The sequence below is a fragment of the Rhinoraja longicauda genome, chromosome 8, assembly GCF_053455715.1.
Source record: "Rhinoraja longicauda isolate Sanriku21f chromosome 8, sRhiLon1.1, whole genome shotgun sequence".
Classification (NCBI taxonomy): domain Eukaryota; kingdom Metazoa; phylum Chordata; class Chondrichthyes; order Rajiformes; family Arhynchobatidae; genus Rhinoraja; species Rhinoraja longicauda.
In genome coordinates this window covers 59,363,658-59,384,379 of record NC_135960.1, presented here as the reverse complement: position 1 = coordinate 59,384,379, position 20,722 = coordinate 59,363,658, and the positions used below count along the sequence as shown (strand labels likewise).

The following is a 20,722-nucleotide window of genomic DNA, read 5'->3' as shown; positions in this document are numbered from 1 at the left end:
TAGAAGGATGAGAGGGGATCTTATAGAACCATATAAAATTCTTAAGGGATTGGACAAGCTAGATGCAGGAAAAATGTTCCCGATGTTGGGGTAGTCCAGAACCAGGGGTCACAGTAACTCAAATTTCACTGTACCTTAATTGGTACCTGTGACAATAAATTGATCTTGAAATCGTGAAATCTTGATAATAAGGGGTAGGCCATGTATGACTGAGATGAGGAAAAACTTCTTCACCCAGGGAGTTGTGAATCTGTGGAATTCTCTGCCTCAGAAGGCAGTGGAGGCCAATTCACTTGAAGTATTCAAGAGAGAGTTAGATATAGCTCTCAAAGCTTACAGAAGCAAGGGATATGGGGAGAAAGCAGGAACGAGGTACTGATTTTGGATGATCAGCCATGATCATATTGAACGACGCTCCTGGCTCGAAGAGCCAAATGGCCTACTCCTGCACCTATTGTCTATGTTTATAAGTCCTGTAAGACTTGTTGCTAATATCAGTTAGGCTTGCTGTTGCTGCAAGAAGAGGGCAGTGTTCTATGTGTATCTAAAAAAAAACATTACTATTTAACTTATTAACTTAATAATAACATATTATTTATTTATTATGCAGTTCAATTTATTATTGCCATGTGTACAGTGAAGACCTTTTTGCTGCATGCTATCCGGTCAGCACAATGTCTATACATGATTGCAATCAAGCTGTCCACGGTGTGAAAATACTTCTTGGGTTTTAAAAGTAAATTGACATTTTTTTCCGAAATATTGAGATATTTGAAGGAGTATATTAAGATGTGTGCCGTTGGGAGTCAGAGATCCAGGGGTACAGTACAGCACGGCAAACACGTTAAGCGTGGCGGGTGGCCACCGATTTTCCCTTTAACTGAGGATCTGAAACTTGGTCTCCCGAATACTATTTTTAGTTTTTCTCAGTAGAAATTCTGTATGAGAATCTCTTAATCCTCATACTTCTCAGATCTTGTTTCAGAATCCACACCGAGTTTAAATTATAATCAACATCTCCAACGCGGCATAAGAGAGAGAGAGAGAGAGAGAGAGAGAGAGAGAGAGAGAGAGAGAGAGAGGAGAGAGAGGGGAGAGAGAGAGAGGGGAGAGAGAGAGAGAGGGGAGAGAGAGAGAGGGGGGAGAGAGAGAGAGGGGAGAGAGAGAGAGGGGAGAGAGAGAGAGGGAGAGAGAGAGAGGAGAGAGAGAGAGAGAGAGAGAGAGAGAGAGAGAGAGAGAGAGAGAGAGAGAGAGAGAGAGAGAGAGAGAGAGAGAGAGAGAAAAACAACAACAAAAAAAACAACAACAAGAAGAAAAAAAAACATCTGCTGCACTTCTTTAAGAAACCTTGTGAATAATGCCACTTGTTTACGAGCGGACATGCTTGGGGGAAACCTTTGGCCCTCAGTGCATCAATCACGCATTCCGGAGTACACTCTGACATGTTTCTCGTCCTATTTTAAAAGGCACTACCGATCCTCTGTGCTTTAAAAAGATATCTTTAAAAATACTTTCTAAATGAGGGATACCATGTAAAATAAGCACGTGCATTTGTAAATGCTTCAAATGTTCTTCTTTTTGAATGTGCAAAATTATTTGGGCATGCAGCCAAGTTATGTGCATGTATTTAGAATGTAACATGAATAATGAAGTTTGGTGATTTGCTGCTAGGCAGCAAGAGGATGTCAACATTCTGGTGTATGGATCGTAGATTGTAGAGTTCCGGGAGGTGTGGATTATGCAGTAGATTTAATGATATGGATGTCTGGAAGTACTTGAAATTCCTCTATGCACAAAAACAGGTGCATGTGTGCAGAGTGATGAACAATCAGACCACTGTGTTGGATTAATTTTATTCTGTTGCATTACTCAAACTATCAAGCAAAAATAATTTCAAGATAATTAGGACACTTGCTCTTCTGCTAAGTTTGCCCAGAGAGTTGTGGACGTAGTCCAGTCCATCACACAGACCAGTCTCCATCTGCACTTCACACTGCCCCGGAAAAGCAGCCAAAACAATCAAAGCTTTGTCCCACTCCGATCATTCCCTCTTCTCCCTGCTCTCATCTGACAGAAGGTACAGAAGTTTGAAAGCGTTCACCACCAGATTCAGGAACAGTTTCTTCCCCTCTCTTATCAGGCTTCTGAACGGTCCTTCCATTAGCTATGGTACTGTCCGATTCACCTCTACCCCACTGTGGACATTGGACTATGTCTCTTGAACTGACGTGCTATAATACTGAGAACTATATTCTGCACTCTGTATCTTCCCCTTTGCTCTTGTATCTGAGTTTGACTTGATTGCATGGTATTATCTGATCAGCTTGGGATAGCGAGCGAAATGAAGCTTTTCATGTACCTTGAAAGCAAAAGATGTGCATTGGTGTTGTTGAGCAGTCGAGCATTTATGAAATATGCCATGTGAAATTACACCTGAATGGTATATTTTAACAATAGGAAAAGTGCAGATGTCAAAATCTGGACTCCCAAAACATTTAAAATTCTACGTACACTTAGAATTCCATTTCTTACCAACGACTCTCACCACAAACCCAACTCTTTCCCTCTCCCATCAGGATCCCGCTGCATATCATCCCCTCCTGCTAGTCCCTGACTCACCTCTCCATCCCACCTCCTTATACTCGCCATCTTCCCTCTCTGCCCTGATGCAGGGTCTCCAACTTCATTCATTGACCTTCATTCTGGCTCCACAGATGCTGCTTGACCCGCTGAGTTCCCCTAGCAGTTTGCTTTATACATTTGTAAAGTGCGCAGGAATGGGGAAGTAGGAGGGTGGGGCAGAGGGTCTAATGGGACAACTTTAAAATCCAGATTGACTCAGCCACATGGAAATATATTCCATCCTCAGGCATGAATATAGTGAGGACATCTCCGCTGGTGAGTTCATGCTGTTCCATTCATGAGTTCAGACCCAAGCCTGTGTTGCACTTGTGTTAAACGTAATTCAGCTTTTCTCATTTCAGCTTCATATCTTCTACTTTATTATGCTATATATAAATAGTATATTATTGTAATCATAAGTGATAGGAGCAGAATTTGGCCATTCGGCCCATCAAGTCCACTCCACCATTCAATCATAGCTGTTCTATCTCTCCCTCCTAACCCCATTCTCCTGCCTTCTCCCCATTACCCCTGACACCCGTACTAATCAAGAAATCTGCACGTACATATGCACAGTAATGTGCATATAATGCAGGGGATTTGCATCATTTTGCGTAGAAGACGCACATCGTTAATATAACGTGGACTATTCATATGCCAGATTTACGGTTTGAGATGTAAACACATCTGACTGCATGCTTGCAGGTTTTGCGTATAATGTCCCTAAACTGCAACATCTTCGTTCAAATGGATTTTTAGCTTCACACTTGCCTACTCAATTATCCAATAATGACATCCAAACAGCTGTACTAGAATGAACTCTTGCTAGATGTCAAAGGTAATATATTGCACCATGTCTGGGGAATTACTTTAGTTTTTCAGTGTAAATTTTACAGAAGATGAGGGTGACAGTGTTGGGTTGCTGCAGGAGTGGGGTATGGTTGTGGAATATAATCTACAGTTTAAAACGGCAAACTAATAAACTCATTTAGAGTCATAGAGTGATACAGCATGGAAAAAGGCCTTTTGGCCCAACCTGCCCACACCGACCAACATGTCCCATCTACACCAGTCCCACCTGCCTGCATTAGGGCCCATATCCTCCAAACCTGTCCTCCCTCAAAAAATAACATTTATTGAACAAGTTTTTTTATTTGCTGACAGACAAGGATGATCACTGGGAATAATATTTAACCTACTGTCATTTTCAGGTTTAGGTTTAGATATATTCTCGTCAGATGTACAATGCAAAACCTTGTTTTGCATATTATCCACTCTTATCAGGTACTACTATACATAAGTATAATTAAGTCAAACTCAAGTACAATAGGTAGAGCAAAATGAAAGACACAGAGTGCAGAGTATAATTCGCAGCATTGTAGCACTCCAGTTCTGTGGACAAAGTTCAATGTCTGCATTGGGGTCGAGATGAATCAGACAGTACCCTAGTCTATTTTTACATTGGCGTGAAACAGAAATCACTTCAAGCCTCAAGTAGATGTATCTTTAAATAGGCAAGTGCCAGCCGTCTTTCCTGAATTTAAATGAGAATCAACTTTTGGTACTTCGAACAATTAAAGTGGCATTCAGTGTTTAAGTTGCTGAACCCTTTTTGCTGTGTAATGCTAAGTTGGAAAAATAGACTCACTTTGTGATATTAGGAAAATGTAGAATCTCTATGACATACGATACGTGAAATCAAGCAGAAAAAGTGTACAATCCCTATTCTGTGGCGAGTGTTATTTTAATGTATTCCAGTTGTCGTTTGTCACTCAGGCTACATTCTCCTTTCACTTTTACAGGCTGTCATTTTCAAGAGTGAATTACTCAAGACGGTGCCTTCGATGGAAGGAAAACTGGTGTTTCAGATTCTGTTCTTTATTTTGGTTTCAAAGGTGAGTCCTAAAGATATGTGCAGTTAAGTCAATTTGCAGGTGCGATTAAACATAATTTAGCTTTGTTTAGCAATCGTCTACTGCAGTGTACTGTGTATAAATATTGTTAATGTAATTTGCATACAATGCAGCAAATTTGGATCATTTTTGTGTAGAAGACGCACATAATTTTTATAATGCACACTATATGCCAGATTTTCGATTATGGGATGCAAACGCATCTGACTGCATGCTTGCTGGTTTTGTTTATAATGTCCCTAAACTGCAACATCTTTGTTCAAATGGATTTTTAGTTTCACTCTTGAGCTTCAGTCAATTATCTGGTAACTACTTATCCAAATAGCTATATTTGAGTGAACGCATGCTATATGTCACACGTAATATACTGCACCATGTCTGGGGGAATTACTTTAGTTTTTCAGTGTAACCTTTATGCAGGATGAGGGTGACAGTATTGTTGTTGCTGTTGGAGTGGGGTATGGCCTGTAGAAAATAGTCTAGTTTAAACGGCAAAATGATAAACTCATTTCCCGATGCTTCAGAGTATTCTTGTGCAACCTCAAAAAATATAATTTATTGAACAAGTTTTTTGCATTTGGTGACAGACGTGCATGATCACTGGGAGTGTATTTAACCTGCTGTCTGCTCCACAAACCCATGTAAGCTGTGCGTGAGAGCGCGGTTTGTTTTCGACTACTTGCATTACGCAACCAATGTAATAGTCTCATTCACAAAATGCTGGAGTAACTCAGCAGGTCAGGCAGCATCTCAGGAGAGAAGGAGTGGGTAACGTTTCGGGTCGAGACTCTTCTTCAGACTGATGTCAGGGGGGCGGGACAAAGGAAGGATATAGGTGGAGACAGGAAGATAGAGAGAGATCTGGGAAGGGGAGGGGAAGAGAGGGACAGAGGAACTATCTAAATTTGGAGAAGTCGATGTTCATACCACTGGGCTACAAGCTGCCCAGGCGAAATATGAGGTGCTGTTCCTCCAATTTCCGGTGGGCCTCACTATGGCACTGGAGGAGGCCCATGACAGAAAGGTTAGACTGGGAATGGGAGGGGGAGTTGAAGTGTTCGACCACCGGGAGACCAGTTTGGCCAACGCGGACCGAGCGCAGGTGTTGAGCGAAGTGATCGCCGAGCCTGCGCTTGGTTTCGCCAATGTAAATAAGTTGACATCTGGAGCAGCGGATGCAATAGATGAGGTTGCAGGAGGAGCAGGTGAACCTCTGTCTCACCTGGAAAGACTGCTTGGGTCCTTGGATGGAGTTGAGGGGGGAGGTAAAGGGACAGGTGTTGCATCTCGTGCGGTTGCAGGGAAAAGTGCCTGGGGATGGGGTGGTTTGGGTAGGAAGGGACGAGTGGACCAGGAGGGAACGGTCTCTGCAGAACGCAGAGAGGGGAGGGGATGGGAAGATATGGCCAGTGGTGGGGTCCCGTTGTAGGTGATGGAAATCTTGGCGGATGATTTGTTGGGTAATAGTCTCGATGTTGAACGTTTAAATCCACTTGAAAAGTTCAGCTCGATTGAAATCAATAGAATTGAACTTCAAAAGCAGCAAAACAACATGCCGTACAAGGTGTATAAGAAAATAACTGCAGATGCTGGTACAAATCGATTTATTCACAAAATGCTGGAGTAACTCAGCAGGTCAGGCAGCATCTCGGGAGAGAAGGAATGGGTGACGTTTCGGGTCGAGACCCTTCTTCAGACTGATGTCGGGGGTGGGACAAAGGAAGGATATAGGTGGAGACAGGAAGATAGAGGGAGATCTGGGAAGGAGGAGGGGAAGGGAGGGACAGAGGAGCTATCTGAAGTTGGAGAAGTCAACGTTCATACCACCGGGCCGCAAACTGCCCAGGCGAAATATGAGGTGCTGCTCCTCCAATTTCCGGCGGGCCTCACTATGGCACTGGAGGAGGCCCATGACAGAGAGGTCAGACTGGGAATGGGAGGGGGAGTTGAAGTGCTTAAATATACCTGGACTATCTCTGACATCTCCCTCCCGTTTCTGGACCTCACCATCTCCATCACAGGAGAAAAATTAGTGACGGACATTTATTACAAGCCCACCGACTCGCACAGCTATCTGGACTACACTTCTTCCCACCCGGTCCCCTGCAAAAAGTCTATCCCCTACTCCCAATTCCTCCGTCTACGCCGCATCTGTGCCCGGGATGAGGTGTTTCAGACTAGGGCTTCCGAGATGTCCTCGTTTTTCAGAAAACGGGGCTTCCCCTCCTCCATTATAGATGAGGCTCTCACTAGGGTCTCTTCTACATCCCGCAGCTCCGCTCTTGCTCCCCATCCCCCCACTCGCAACAAGGACAGGATCCCCCTCGTTCTCACCTTCCACCCCACCAGCCAGCGGATCCAACATATCATCCACCAACATTTCCGTCACCTACAACAGGACCCCACCACTGGCCATATCTTCCCATCCCCTCCCCTCTCTGCATTCCGCAGAGACCGTTCCCTCCGCAACTCCCTGGTCCACTCGTCCCTTCCTACCCAAACCACCCTAACCCCGGGCACTTTCCCTTGCAACCGCACGAGATGCAACACCTGTCCCTTTACCTCCCCCCTCAACTCCATCAAAGGACCCAAACATTCTTTCCAGGTGAGACAGAGGTTCACCTGCACCTCCTCCAACCTCATCTATTGCATCCGCTGCTCTAGATGTCAACTCATCTATATCGGCGAAACCAAGCGCAGGCTCGGCGATCGCTTCGCTGAACACCTGCGCTCGGTCCGCATTAACGCCACTGATCTCCCGGTGGCCCAGCACTTCAACTCCCCCTCCCATTCCCAGTCTGACCTCTCTGTCATGGGCCTCCTCCAGTGCCATAGTGAGGCCCGCCGGAAATTGGAGGAGCAGCACCTCATATTTCGCCTGGGCAGTTTGCGGCCCGGTGGTATGAACGTCGACTTCTCCAACTTCAGATAGCTCCTCTGTCCCTCCCTTCCCCTCCTCCTTCCCAGATCTCCCTCTATCTTCCTGTCTCCACCTATATCCTTCCTTTGTCCCGCCCCCCCGACATCAGTCTGAAGAAGGGTCTCGACCCGAAACGTCACCCATTCCTTCTCTCCCGAGATGCTGCCTGACCTGCTGGGTTACTCCAGCATTTTGTGAATAAATGCCGTACAAGGTGCGTGTATTGGTATATTGAGTGTTTTGCATCGCCGATTATGAACACATGTCCCAGTCTTGTATGTCTCTGATATTGTGTTTGTTTTATAGCAGCTGTTTGCAGCCGCCCAGACAGACAACAGTACAAGGAATGTGACAGTGCAAGAATACAGTGGACTTGGCATCACCAGGGGAAATATAATGGCTGCACAATATGATTGCTACCAAAAGATCATGAAGATATCCATGTACAGCAGAAATGGTAAATTAATGATTGACTGCTGATCGATTCCTCTCACGATTTTGTGCACCACTAGAGGATCGCCCCCTCATCCTCCTGTGCTCCCAGGAATAGAGTCCCAGACTGCTCAACCTCTCCCTGCAGCTCAGAGCCTTGGGTCCTGGCGGCATCCACATAGATCTTCTCTGTACCGTTTCCAATGCGGTTGTGTCACTGATTGCTTTTATAACGTAGAACATCGACCACTAAATGTTATTCCCTTTATCAGGTAGTTGTACACAGTGGATGGCTTGACTGCAATCATGTCTAGTCCTCCGCTGACTGGATAGCACGCAACATAAAAAGCTTTTCACTGTACCTATAATACTAAACTAAACTAAACTAGAACAGCACAGAAACAGGCTCTTCAACCCACAATGTTTGTGCCAGAAATTATGCCATGTTAAACTGATCTCATCTGCCTGTACATGATTCATATCCCTCTAGTCCTTGCAGTTATAATTTCATGAGTTCAAGGAGCGGAATTAGGCCATTTGGCCCATCAAATCTACTCTGCCATACAATCATGACTGATCTATCTTTCCCTCTCAACCCCATTCTCCTGCCTTCTGCCCATAGCCATATCCATGTGCCTATCTAAAAAGTGTCTTAAACACCACGATCATATCTGCGTCCACCACCACCCCTGGCAATGCATTCCAGGTCTGTGTAAAAAACTTGCTCCACACATCTCCATTAAACCTTCCCCCTCACAGCTTCTAGCTGTGCTCTCTAGTGTTGGACATTTCCATCCTGGGAAAAAGGTTCTGACTGTCTACCCTATCTATATAGAGTCATAAAATCATACGACTGGAAACAGATCCTTCGGCCAAATTTCCCCACCCGACCAACATGTCCCATCTACACTAGTCCCACCTGCCTGCATTTGGCCCATATCCCTCTAAACCTGTCCCATCCATGTACCTGTCTAATTGTTTTCTTAAACGTTGCAGTACTCCCTGCATCAACTACCTCCTCTGGCAGCTTGTTCCATACACCCACCACCCTTAATGTGAAATAGTTACCCCTAAAATTCCTATTACATCTTTCCCCCTTCACCTGAAACCTATCTCCTCTGATTCTCGATTCCCCTACTCTGAGCAAGAGACTCTGTGCGTCTACCCGATCTATTCCTCTCATGATTTTATACCCCTCTATTAGATCACCTCTCATCCTCCTCCCCTTCAAGGAATAAAGTCCCAGCCTGCTCAACCTCTCCCTATAGCTCAGACCCTTGAGTCCTGGCAACATCCATGTAAATCTTCTCTGACCTCTTTCCAAGTTGACAACATCTTTCCTGTAACATGTCGCCCAGAATTGAACACAATACTCTAAATGCGGGCTCACCAATGTCGTATACAACTGCAACATGACCTCCCATCTCGTAATCTCATCATAATTATCTCTCAATAATCAAGCCAACTTTCCAGGGAAAATAATCCAAGTTTATCTAACCTTTCTTTGTACCTGAAACCCTGACAGAATTCGGGTAAACCACCTCTGCACCCTCTCCAACACCCCCAGATCCTTCCTACAATGGGTGACCAGAACTGCATGCAAAACTCCCAACATTTTATAGAGCCGCATCATGATCTTTTAGAGCTGTGTCATGTTCACGTTTCTGCCCAATTAATGCAACAGACATTCTCAATGTTAAAGCAACAGGAGTCATTTATTAACATCACGGCAGCCAAATGGTCTGTTGGCTTCATGCTCAAAATTTGAGGGATCTGCAACGATCTAGGAGTTGAGAGGAGATACCGTTAAAGGCTATTTCTGTTGTGCTACTCGCAAGGATATGAAGTACACAGCCATCTTTTGTAACTTGTTTGTAAGGCTGCATGAATCAGATCCAGGGAACAGGTATGAGGCAAGCTCGGGAAATGCTTTGGACACAGAATGGGAGAGGTGTAAGAGCAAATCGTGTGAAAAGCAAATCTTTTAACCATTTTTATCCATTGGTAAAACAATCAATCAGTCTGGGCTCATTATGAGCACCCAATCGTGCATCAAATTAGGTTAATGTGTTCAGAACACTGAGTGTTCAAGAGTCAAGAGAAGAGTGTTTTACCGTCATATGTCATGAAACAGAACAAGAGTCAAGAGTCAAAAGTGATTTATTGTCATGTGTCCCAGATAGAACAATGTAATTCTTGCTTGCAGCAGCACAGCACGTATAATACTCGGCAGATAACATAATAAATGACAAAAAGAAGTTCAATAAATAAAAACAACAATGTGGTGCAAAAATGAATCCAAAGCCTAAAGTCAAGGCAATTTATAGTTCAGTTTAGTTGGAGTCTGTAGTGTTCAATACACTGATATTTGGTGGGAATATGCTGTTTCTGAGGAATTTTAAATTAATTGATGTTAAAGAATGGAGGAAACAGAACTTTTAGGTTGAAACTGCCACAACTTTTCTTAATATTTTCTGCAGAAAGAATGCAGTAAGTGAACAGTTGTGCACAAAATCATTCTCTGCCTCTAATGGGGGGTGTGCTTGCCATGCTTAGCAAGAGAGTGGAGCACTCTCAGCATCTTCATTGTGACTGGAAATAGCTTTGGCACCATTTGCAATCATATCATATCATATATATACAGCCGGATCTCTTTTGTTTTTGGTAAGCAGCCATTAAAACATCAACTGGCTTGCGGTTGCCACTGAATGAAGTTCCGGCTCTTATTTCAGATATATTTAATTTCCTTGGAGGTCGGTGCCTATCTCTGCCTAGTTAAACTGGAACCTAAAATAATTATACCAAATGTGCATTACTCAGCTCCCTGTACCGTTGTTTCCGAAGGCTGGAAAAGGTGATCTAATGTGGAAGAAAGTGCTGTCGAGTCATGGATTCAACTCTGCAGAGCCTCCTTTGTAAATAATTGCTGGTTCAAATGCTGAAAGTATCATGACAGCATTTATGCTCTGCTTACGTTGATAACTAGCAGTCGAGCTGATGATGATGATACTTGATGATGCACACAAAGAACACAAAAGAATCCCCACAAGGGCTCTAACAGAGTTGCAAAAAGGTTTTGGTGTGAACTCTTCACCACCACGAAGATTTATGTTCTTTTTAAACACTAAGATCAATTTATTCTTTCAAATATTAATTAAATATTTACTTATTACTTTTAAGAGTGTATTTCCTTTTATTATGCAGTATTTACTTGTGTTTTGTTGACATTAATGATATTCATTACAGTTGTTGTAAGGAGTGCGGTGAATATTTGCGCTGGGACAAAGGTTATTATTTTCTTTTGTGCTGTGGAGTTTGGGAAACAATTGTCTGATGAGATGCAGGTGCTCTCAGTCTCATTCCAGGTGCTCTCAGTCTCATTCCAGCTTTGCAGGTCTGTTTTTCCTTTTGGATCGGGGAAAGTAGCACTTTGCCCTCAGAAATCTAAAACTGATTTTGAAATTTATTTCATTTAGAATTCCTGTGGTTGGCAAGAAGATTGTGATTAAGCAGATTATATGTAATTGCTGGGAGCTTGAATAAGGAGATTGATATGATTCTACATTACCATAGTATGATGTATCTTCCGAAAATACAGGAATTGCACTTCAATGTGGCAATGTTAACGTTATTGAATAATGCAATGCAGAAGAGACAGTTTGAGATATTGTATATGTGGCCACTATTTTAAAGTTATCCAATTATTCTCACTTGTTTTTTTTCCCTAAATTAATATATCTTATTCCACAAAGTATTTATCTGATTCCCACCATGCTTTTCCATGAGGATGCTCTGGATTGTAGCAATTTGCAGAGTAAAATCAATTCCCCTTGTGTTCAAAGCAGCTATTTTGCAACTAACTGTAAATGTTTCTTGAGATTACTAATCTCCCTGACAACAGATATAGTTCCTCCTTATTTACTTTTATGAATGACAATAGACAATAGGTGCAGGAGGAGGCCATTCGGCCCTTCGAGCCAGCACCACAATCCAATGTGATCATGGCTGATCATTCTCAATCAGTACCCCGTTCCTGCCTTCTCCCCATACCCCCTGACTCCGCTGTCCTTAAGAGCTCTATCCAGCTCTCTCTTGAATGCATTCAGAGAATTGGCCTCCACTGCCTTCTGAGGCAGAGAATTCCACAGATTCACAACTCTCTGACTGAAAAAGTTTTTCCTCATCTCAGTTCTAAACATGAGTGAACATTGTATGCAATTGGATTCTTGTTTGGAGAGGCAGAAAAGACCTGACCCACGATGTCATGATAATTCTTTACCATTATGCCATCCCAGCAGGTTATATGTTGTGAGGTCCCACAAAAACTGGCCCTGATCTTTGTTGTAAGGGAAGCTAGACATGTACATGGAGGAGAAATGAATGGCTTTGTTAACAAGAGTAATGAGTAAAGAGAAAGAATGCAAGTTCAGGAGTAGGCCACCTGAGCCCTTTTGCATTCATTCAATACAACTATGGTTGATCCGACCAAGATCTCAACTCCCATTCAATGCCAGTTCCAGAATACAGGGGATTTACTGGGTAGAAGTTCTGATGTGTCTCACTTTTACTTGACTGCCCCCCTTATCCTGTTACCATGTTTCTCATTCAAGGCTTGACAACATCTATGCCGTCATGCATCCATTAGATCTTGCACGATTCAATAATATCACCCCTCATTCTTCCAAACTGCAGAGAATCAAATATAACTTTTTCACTTTGTTTGTGAAGGCCAAGCATCTCATCCTAGGAATCAACCCAGTGATCCCCTTTAGGACTGATTCCACTGCCAGTATATCCTTTGTAGTACGATTATATCATATTCCAGATGTGCCCTCAGCAGTATCCTGTACAATTATCCATTTCTAACCTCCAGCCCTTTTGTAATAAATAAGAATATAGAGCTGAGGCTCTTTAAGGTGCTGGTCAGGCCGCATTTGGAGTATTGTGAGCAAATCTGGGCCCCATTTCTGAGGAAGGATGTGCTGGCTCTGGAGAGGGTCCAGAGGAGGTTTACAAGAATGATTCCAGGAATGAGTGGGTTAGCATCTGATGAAGGTTTAGACAGCATTGGGCCTCTACTCACTGGAGTTTAGAAGGTTAAGGGGGGGGCTCATTGAAACTTACAGAATAATGAAAGGCATAGATAGAGTGGATGTGGAAAGGATGTTTCCACTGGTGGGAGAGTGTAGGACCAGAGGTAATCGCCTCAGAACTAAAGGGCGCTCTTTTAGAAAGGAGGTGAGGAGGAACCTCTTTAGTCAGAGGGAATCTGTGGAACTCATTGCCACAGAGGGCTGTGGAGTCCAAGTCAGTGGATATTTTTAAGGCAGAGATAGACAAATTCTTGATTAGAACGGGTGTCAAGGGTTATGAGGAGAAGGCAGGAAAATAGGATTAGAAGGCAGAGATCAGCCCAATTGAATGGTGGAGTGGACTCAATGGGCCAAATGGCCTAATTCTACTCCTATAACTTGTGAACTTGGGAATATACTATTTTCTGTTCTAACTACATAGGAACCTTTTTGTTTTCCATGCACAATAATACTTAGATCCCTTGTAATCCACTCATTTACAGTCTCTCTCCTTTGAGATATCATTCTGACTTTTATTCCTCTTATTGAAGTGTAGGACCTCATACTCTCTCCACGTTACATTCCACTGTCCAGGATTTTGCCCAGACACTCAACCTACTTCTCTATCTGGTTGCGGAGGACAAGTATCCTGATCGCACCATGCCCTCACGCCTATTTTGTGGTCATCAGCAAAGCAAGAGAAGAGTGGGCTGGATCATAAAAACCAACACTGATCCATTCAGCTGAATTGTGTGTTACTGTGCTGTAGGAGTGCCTGTAGCAATTCGATGTGAAATAAGTGATATCATTTAGACACGAGGAACAGCGGATGCTGCAATATTGAGCAAGAAAATGCTGGGATAACTCAGCATGTCAAGCAGCACATCCGGAGAACATGGATGGATGAATTTTCAGGTTGGGTCCCTTCTTGAGACTGATGGAAATAGCGAGCAGGGGGAGCAATGAAAGTGAGGTGGGGGCAGGACAAGGCCAAGCAAGTGATAGGTGAATACAGATGATGGGAGTCAATTGCCAAATGAGTGGCCAAAGGCCAGAGATGAAAGGGAGACACAAGGCTGTGAGACAAGGAGTGAAGGGGGGTGAATTGTGAGGCCCAGGTGAGGGTTGAAGGTGGAAGGGGACGGGGAACAGTAGGGGAAAGGGCTGCAGGATAGTGAGGGAAATGGATGTTTGGTGTACCATTTCATGAATGGGAATGTTTTGTATAAAAGAAAATGTAATTCCACTAGTCACTGTGCAAAGGCTGTGAAAAGGTTGCAGTTAATAATTGTGTGGGTTGGAAACAAGAGTATTTACTAGACATGTCATACATACTTCCTCTTTATCAGCTACCGGCCCCATATGTAATGGGACGTGGGACGGGTGGCTATGCTGGGAAGATACTCCTTCTGGGACAGTGACTGTGCAACAATGCCCCGACTATTTTAACGACTTTGATCCAGCAGGTATGAATACCCATTGAACTAACATTCCTCGCTGAAGTAATCGCTGTACTAACATTTGGCAAAGTTCAGGCTAAGATTGTCATTTTAGATTTTACTTTAGACTTTAGAGATACATCGCAAAAAAAAAAACCTTCAGCCCACAGAGTCCGCACCGACCAGTGATCACCCTGTACACTAGCATTATCCTACACACTAGGGACCGTACGTCTTTGGAGTGTGGGAGGAAACCAGAGCACCCGGAGAAAACCCACGCAGTCACAGGGAGAACGTACAAACCTTGTACAGACAGCACGCGTAGTCAGGGTCAATCCCTGGTGCTGTAAAGCAGTAACTCTACCACTGTGCCACTGTGCCGCCCACCTGAAACACAATCGCATCAGAAATAAACCAAATGTTATCTCCATCTTAAATGTATCTTCACATGCTGTGTAACCCTCCATTAGTTTTGCATAATCTCATCGGCAGCTGTGCCACATATTTCCTTTCATAATTTCTCCTTCATGTGTGACAAGCATGAACAGAGGAAGTTCAGAGCTGCAATGTGTTGGCCCTGAATTAAATACATTAAAAAAAATTGGCAAATGGATCCCAGGAAGGCTGTTTCTTTTGCTCTACCGCCAGGTTAGTTCAGAGCTGCAAGTTGAAAGAAGCAGCTTCTGAGTCCATTTATTGAACAAAAGGAGGAATTGCCTCGTCTGGCTAGAGAAACGGCATAAAATATTGTGAAATTGTAGGATCTCTGTGCATTGCAAGACTCACTATTTATTACCACAAACACTACCCTTCACACCGCCCACAATTCAAATGCTGTCAGATTGGGATGTGTGGGTTTTGTCCCTTGAGCATTCATCAGACTTAAAAGATTTATTCAAGGACAGAATGGATCATATTTATTTTCTTTATTCACATGAGTGATTGGATTTCATTTTGATCAATTGTCAGAATGCTTACAGTATTTAACAACATTTCAGTTATGGCAAGAAGTATATTATTGGAATTGCAATCCAAGGATGAACTCATTCTTTGTGCAGCACATTTGTAAACCAGCCCTACTGATTTCACTCCACAGTTAATGCATCTCCAACAGAAACATCAATACAACTCAGAATCTTAAGCAAGCATGAGACAAGGTCTCAGTAATCCAGAGCTAAGCAAAATATTGCGTTATTGGGCTTAACTAAAGCTACACAGTCATGTTATCCCATTTTATGTTAAAAGCTCTGTTCGAGTTTGACAATAATTTGAGCACGAGAACAGCACCAAAAATTTGCTTATGACTGAAATTTATTGTAATTGTATTATTAATGTCAACTTTTACCAGTAAATGTCAGGTGCCAGTAAGAAATCACCTTTATTGGAAATTCACCTTTCCAATTGTGTTCCTAAATTTTTAAAAAATGTACACTTAACAGAGTGAAGACTTTCAATGTAAATCCAATATAGACACTCCCCGACTTATACAAACGGCTACTTACATAAACTTGCATTTACGTAAACAATTCTGTACTCAGTCCCTAGTGCCTTCAAAGCAGTTTATAATTTCCACAACACTTTACTCAAGTACAGAACTCGTTTATATTGGAAACAAGCCAGCAATGGCGGTGTTGCCTACCCAGAAAATCGCCCCCCACAGAAAGTGCCCCGACGATGAGTCGGAACTAAAGCCGGCAATGGCGGTGGTGCTTACCCAGAAGGCCACGCAGCACAGAAAGTGCCCCAATGGCAAGAGTCAGTGATTCCGACTTACATGAAACGTGACTTACGTGAGGTTTCATGGGACCTTATGTGTGATGGGGAGTGCCTGTTCCATAAATTAGTTGATTAAAAAGTTAAACTATGAAAAAAAAGCCTACATAACAATTATCACAATACTTAAAAAGGAATATTTAAAAAATGATTTTGATATATTTCAGCCTGAGGACTATATAAACATACTTTAACAAACATTGTTTATTATTTGATACCTGATGGAAACTGAGGATATCGTATTTTCTCTTTCCATTAACAATGTACAGCTTGAGAAATTCAATCTGTGGCTTCAGGCCATTTTTGGATGATTAGTAAATGCTGCTCATTGTCAGTAGATACTTGTGACTGGAAAGAAGAAAATAGTAATGTAATTAGTATGTAATGTAAATAGTTGCAGCAAACACCACATTCAACGTTACTTTTTTGCATATCTTTCATTCATTGTTCTTTATCTCTCCACATCACCGTCCATATCTCTCGTTTCCCTTATCCCTAACCAGTCTGAAGCAGGGTCTTGACCCGGAACATCGCCCATTCCTTCTCTCCAGAGATGCTGCCTGTCCCGCTGAGTTACTCCAGCTTTTTGTGTCTATTTTTGCTTTAAACCAGCATCTTCTTACACATTATAGTTAAACCTGTAAAGTGTGCCTTCGCTTGCTGGCTTGCTTGCTGATGGAGGTCACTTTTAACCTTCCATTCTGATAAAACTGCTATTTCAATTTAGTGTAAGTCTGCAGAAAGTTTTGGTCTGATACTTATATGGTTGGGAGATATTTATTCTGACTGTTTCTCAAATAGAGAAAGCAATAAAGATTTGCGATGAAACTGGGAAATGGTTTCGACACCCAGAGAGCAACAGAACCTGGACAAATTACACACAGTGTAATGCACACACAAATGAAAAGCTCAAGGTAGAATTTCTGGTTATGATTCATTGCATACATAATAAAATAAGTTAAAAATAAGTACATAGCAATCAACCTTTTTTTGTGTTTACTCAAAACAGACTGCATTGAATGTATTGTACCTGGCAGTGATTGGGCATGGATTATCAATAATTTCTCTGCTGATTTCTCTCAGCATCTTCTTTTACTTCAAGTAAGTATTTCACAGTTCATTTTACTGACAGAATAGACGTTAAGTGGATTTTCTTTGAGGTTGAACTTAGAACAAGTGCAGTGTCATGCACTGGAATGGTAGATTAAGTAACCAAACATAAAGACTCATGATGTGATATTGAAACTAATCAAATACATAACTGATATCTTTATGAAACATGAACTCCAATATATGCCACTTTCCTATTTTAATATTATTTAAGTAGCAAGCCAAATATGGAGTGCAGTATGTATTTTGCTTATACTCAGTGCAGAAGGTGACTGTTCAGCGGGCTGTTCCCAGAGGAGCAAACTAATCAGTTTATAAAGTCATAAGTGATAGGAGGAGATTTAAGCCATTCGGCCCATCAAGTTCACTCCGTCATCCAATCATGGCTGATCTATCTCTCCCTCCTAACCCCATTCTCCTGACTTCTCCCCATAACCATTGTAGAAACAAGGGAGTGCAGCTGCTGATTTGCAAAGAGAGAAAGGACTGAAGCAGTCTGAAGAAGGGCCCTGACTAGGAAAATCACCCAAACATGTTCTTCAGGGAGTCTGCCTGACCCCGCTGAGTTACTCCAGCATTTTGTGTCTTTTTTTTCATCAATTCCGTTCCCTCTCTTATTTCCCTGTAACCCAGCTATTTATTTTCTACACACATGGCCATTAACTCGATTCCTGTTGCCGTTTACCTGTATTCGGGCTAATTTACAGGAGCCAACTAACCTACTAAGTTGAAGATGGACAGAAAATGCTGGAGTAACTCAGCGGAACAGGCAGCATCTCTGGAGAAAAGGAAAGGGTGACGTTTTGGGTCGAGACCCTTCTTCCGACTGATAACCTACTAACTTGCGTGTGGGATATGGGAACAACTGGAGCATCCTGAGGAAACCCACGCGGTAACATGAAAAATATGCAAACTTCATATGTTCAGACTGGAGGTCAGGGTTGAATCCAGGTCCTCAGATCTGTAAGACATCTGATTTATCAGTTGAAAATAAAAAGGACAACTGCATTAAAAATAAATTGTGAGTTTGTCCTCTCCAATAGAATGCAACGCCATTAAGGTTTGTAAGGGCAAAAACATCTGCCTGACTTTACTTGGTGACCCCACGATAGATACGGAGGAGTATGAGAACTTTGCTAATTAAAAGAAGAGGGAAGACAATGGGTCAAGACACCACATTTATTTGCTAATAATCTCATCTCAGTGAAGGGTCAGAGATTACTATTCACTCCCATTGAAAACAATGATGGTTGTTTACTTTAGATTTATCTGGGGCCACCATTTCCTTAAAGTAGACTTAGAGAGGAAATGTAGCAGCATGTAATTTATAAAAGTCCAATGGTCATCTTTAGACACTGATTTGTTTCCTGACATTTGTGGCTGTGTAGAAAGGAAAAAGTGTTTTTAGAGAATGATTCAAATTATTTTTTGCTCCAGTATTTTGAAGGACAGAGGGATTTTTAGGTACGATCCCCATCACCAGGCAAAACAATTTGTTTTAATTCTTTCAGGAAGTGGGTGTCATTAGCAAAGTGAACGTTTATAACGTTGTTAACTGAAGCTGAGAAAGTGATAGTAAGACAGTTTCTTGAACTGTGTAGAAAGGAATTGCAAATGAGGGTTTAAACTGACGATAGATATACAAAGCTGGAGTAAGTCAACGGGTCAGGCAGCATCTCTGGAGGAAAGGAATAGGTGCCGCTTCGGGTCAAGACCCTTCTTCAGACCATTGAACTATTGCAATTAGCTTATTGTTCAGTAGTGAACTTTGATATTTATACCCAGCATAATGACCATATGTTTTACATGTTGGGACGGTGTGCAGCTTGGAAGGTAACTTGCAGGTGATGGTTTTCCCATTTACCTTCTGCCCTTGTGCTGGAGGTCACAGGGTTGGAAGTTGCCGTCAGGAAACCACTGGTGAATTGCAATTGCACATTTACAGATGAGATGACACACAGAGTAGGCAAGGTACACCCTGCTGCTGGAGGGAGTAAATAGCCATGATGGGCTGATTGGGTGCCAATCCTGAATGGTGTGGTTCTGTCCAGAATGGTGCTGAGCTTCTTGTGTGCAATGTTGGAGTGTACTCCATTTTATAAGTAGAGAGTGTTCTGTTGTACACATGGCCAATGGCTTTGTGAGGGTGAGTAACTTGGTTCAGTTATACTTGGCCTTTCACTCATATGTCTGGGCAGATGCCAGTGTTAGAACAACTTAGCTTGATCTAAAGATAGTTCTGGAGCACAACTCTTCAACACCACAGCTGGAATATTATCAAGTCTCATTGCTCTCAGCCATTTTCTTATATCAAGCGTAGTGAATCAAAATGGCTGAAACTGTCTTCTGTTGTAACGCGAAGCGTAGGAGTGGGCAGCAGTGGATTACTTGCTTAGTATATCTGGCTGAAGATAGTTACAGGTTCTTCAGCCTGGTGGTCTGCACTCATGTGCTGGAGTCTGTCTGCTAATGTTAAGAATGGTTTTTTTAAGGAGCTTTCTTTACCCGTTAATCGCGTAATAATCCAGTGCCATTCCTGGAAGAATGAAGCCGAGATCCCGTGCAATTCAAAGAAACAAAGAAGTGCAGATTCTGGTTAATACATAAAAGGGCACAAAGTGCCAGAGGAACTCAGTGGGCCAAGCAGCATCTCTGGAGCACCTGGTAGGGGAGATTTCGGGTCCAATCTGAAGAAAGGTCTCGAACTGAAATGTCACCTATCCATGCTCTCCAGACATGCTACCTGGCCTGCTGAGATGCACCAGCACTATGTCCTGTGTTATTTGGCTCTTTTTGTCTTCGTGTGTTGTTTTTATTGTTTAATGTGGAAATGGTCCTGTGCAATAGCTTGACCGTCTTGATACCTTATTTAGATCTGTTTCACGCAATTGCAAAAAAAGATATTTTATATTTCTTCCTGAAGACAACACTAAAGCTGTAAATGGAGAGAATGATGAATTGCTGTTTTTCAACCAGCGCCAAAATGATAAACCAAATATTGGCCCATTGGCACATGGGTGGCGCAGCGGTAGAGTTGCTACCGTACAGCGCCAGAGACCCAGGTTCGATCCTGACTATGGGTGCTGTCTGTACGGAGTTTGTATGTTCTCCCTGTGACCGCGTGATTTTTCTCCGGGTGCTCCGATTTCCTTTCACACTTCAAAGACCTACAGGTTTGTAGGTTAATTGGCTTCGGTAAAATTGTCCTTAATGTGTAGGATAATGTTAGTGTACAGGGCAATTGCTGGTCTCGGTGGGCCAAAGGGCTTGTTTCCATGCTTTATCACTAAAGTCTAAAGTATGGCCTCCATCCATGTCATAAATATTCTATTGTTTTATGAATCAGGGTTACCTCCCTGACTTGATACTAATGGTAGAAAATGTGATATACCCTGTCAAAAATTTACAGACCATTGAATTAGAATCACATTGTTGGTGTTG

General features: G+C 42.6%; 1 protein-coding gene across 2 annotated transcripts in view; it reads left to right on the top strand.

Annotated features, from left to right (window-relative positions):
• Window positions 1-20,722, top strand: part of calcrlb (calcitonin receptor-like b) — a 95,271-nt gene that overhangs the window by 51,876 nt on the left and 22,673 nt on the right. Inside the window, exons 2-6 of one of the 2 annotated variants that reach the window (XM_078404077.1) lie at window positions 4,425-4,517; window positions 7,765-7,912; window positions 14,309-14,425; window positions 16,973-17,085; window positions 17,181-17,272. In XM_078404077.1, the coding sequence (XP_078260203.1) occupies window positions 4,467-4,517; window positions 7,765-7,912; window positions 14,309-14,425; window positions 16,973-17,085; window positions 17,181-17,272 (521 nt within the window). In that variant the 5' untranslated portion in view covers window positions 4,425-4,466. Of the gene's footprint in view, window positions 1-4,424; window positions 4,518-7,761; window positions 7,913-14,308; window positions 14,426-16,972; window positions 17,086-17,180; window positions 17,273-20,722 lie in introns of both variants that reach the window. The other variant, XM_078404076.1, reaches the window with a different exon arrangement.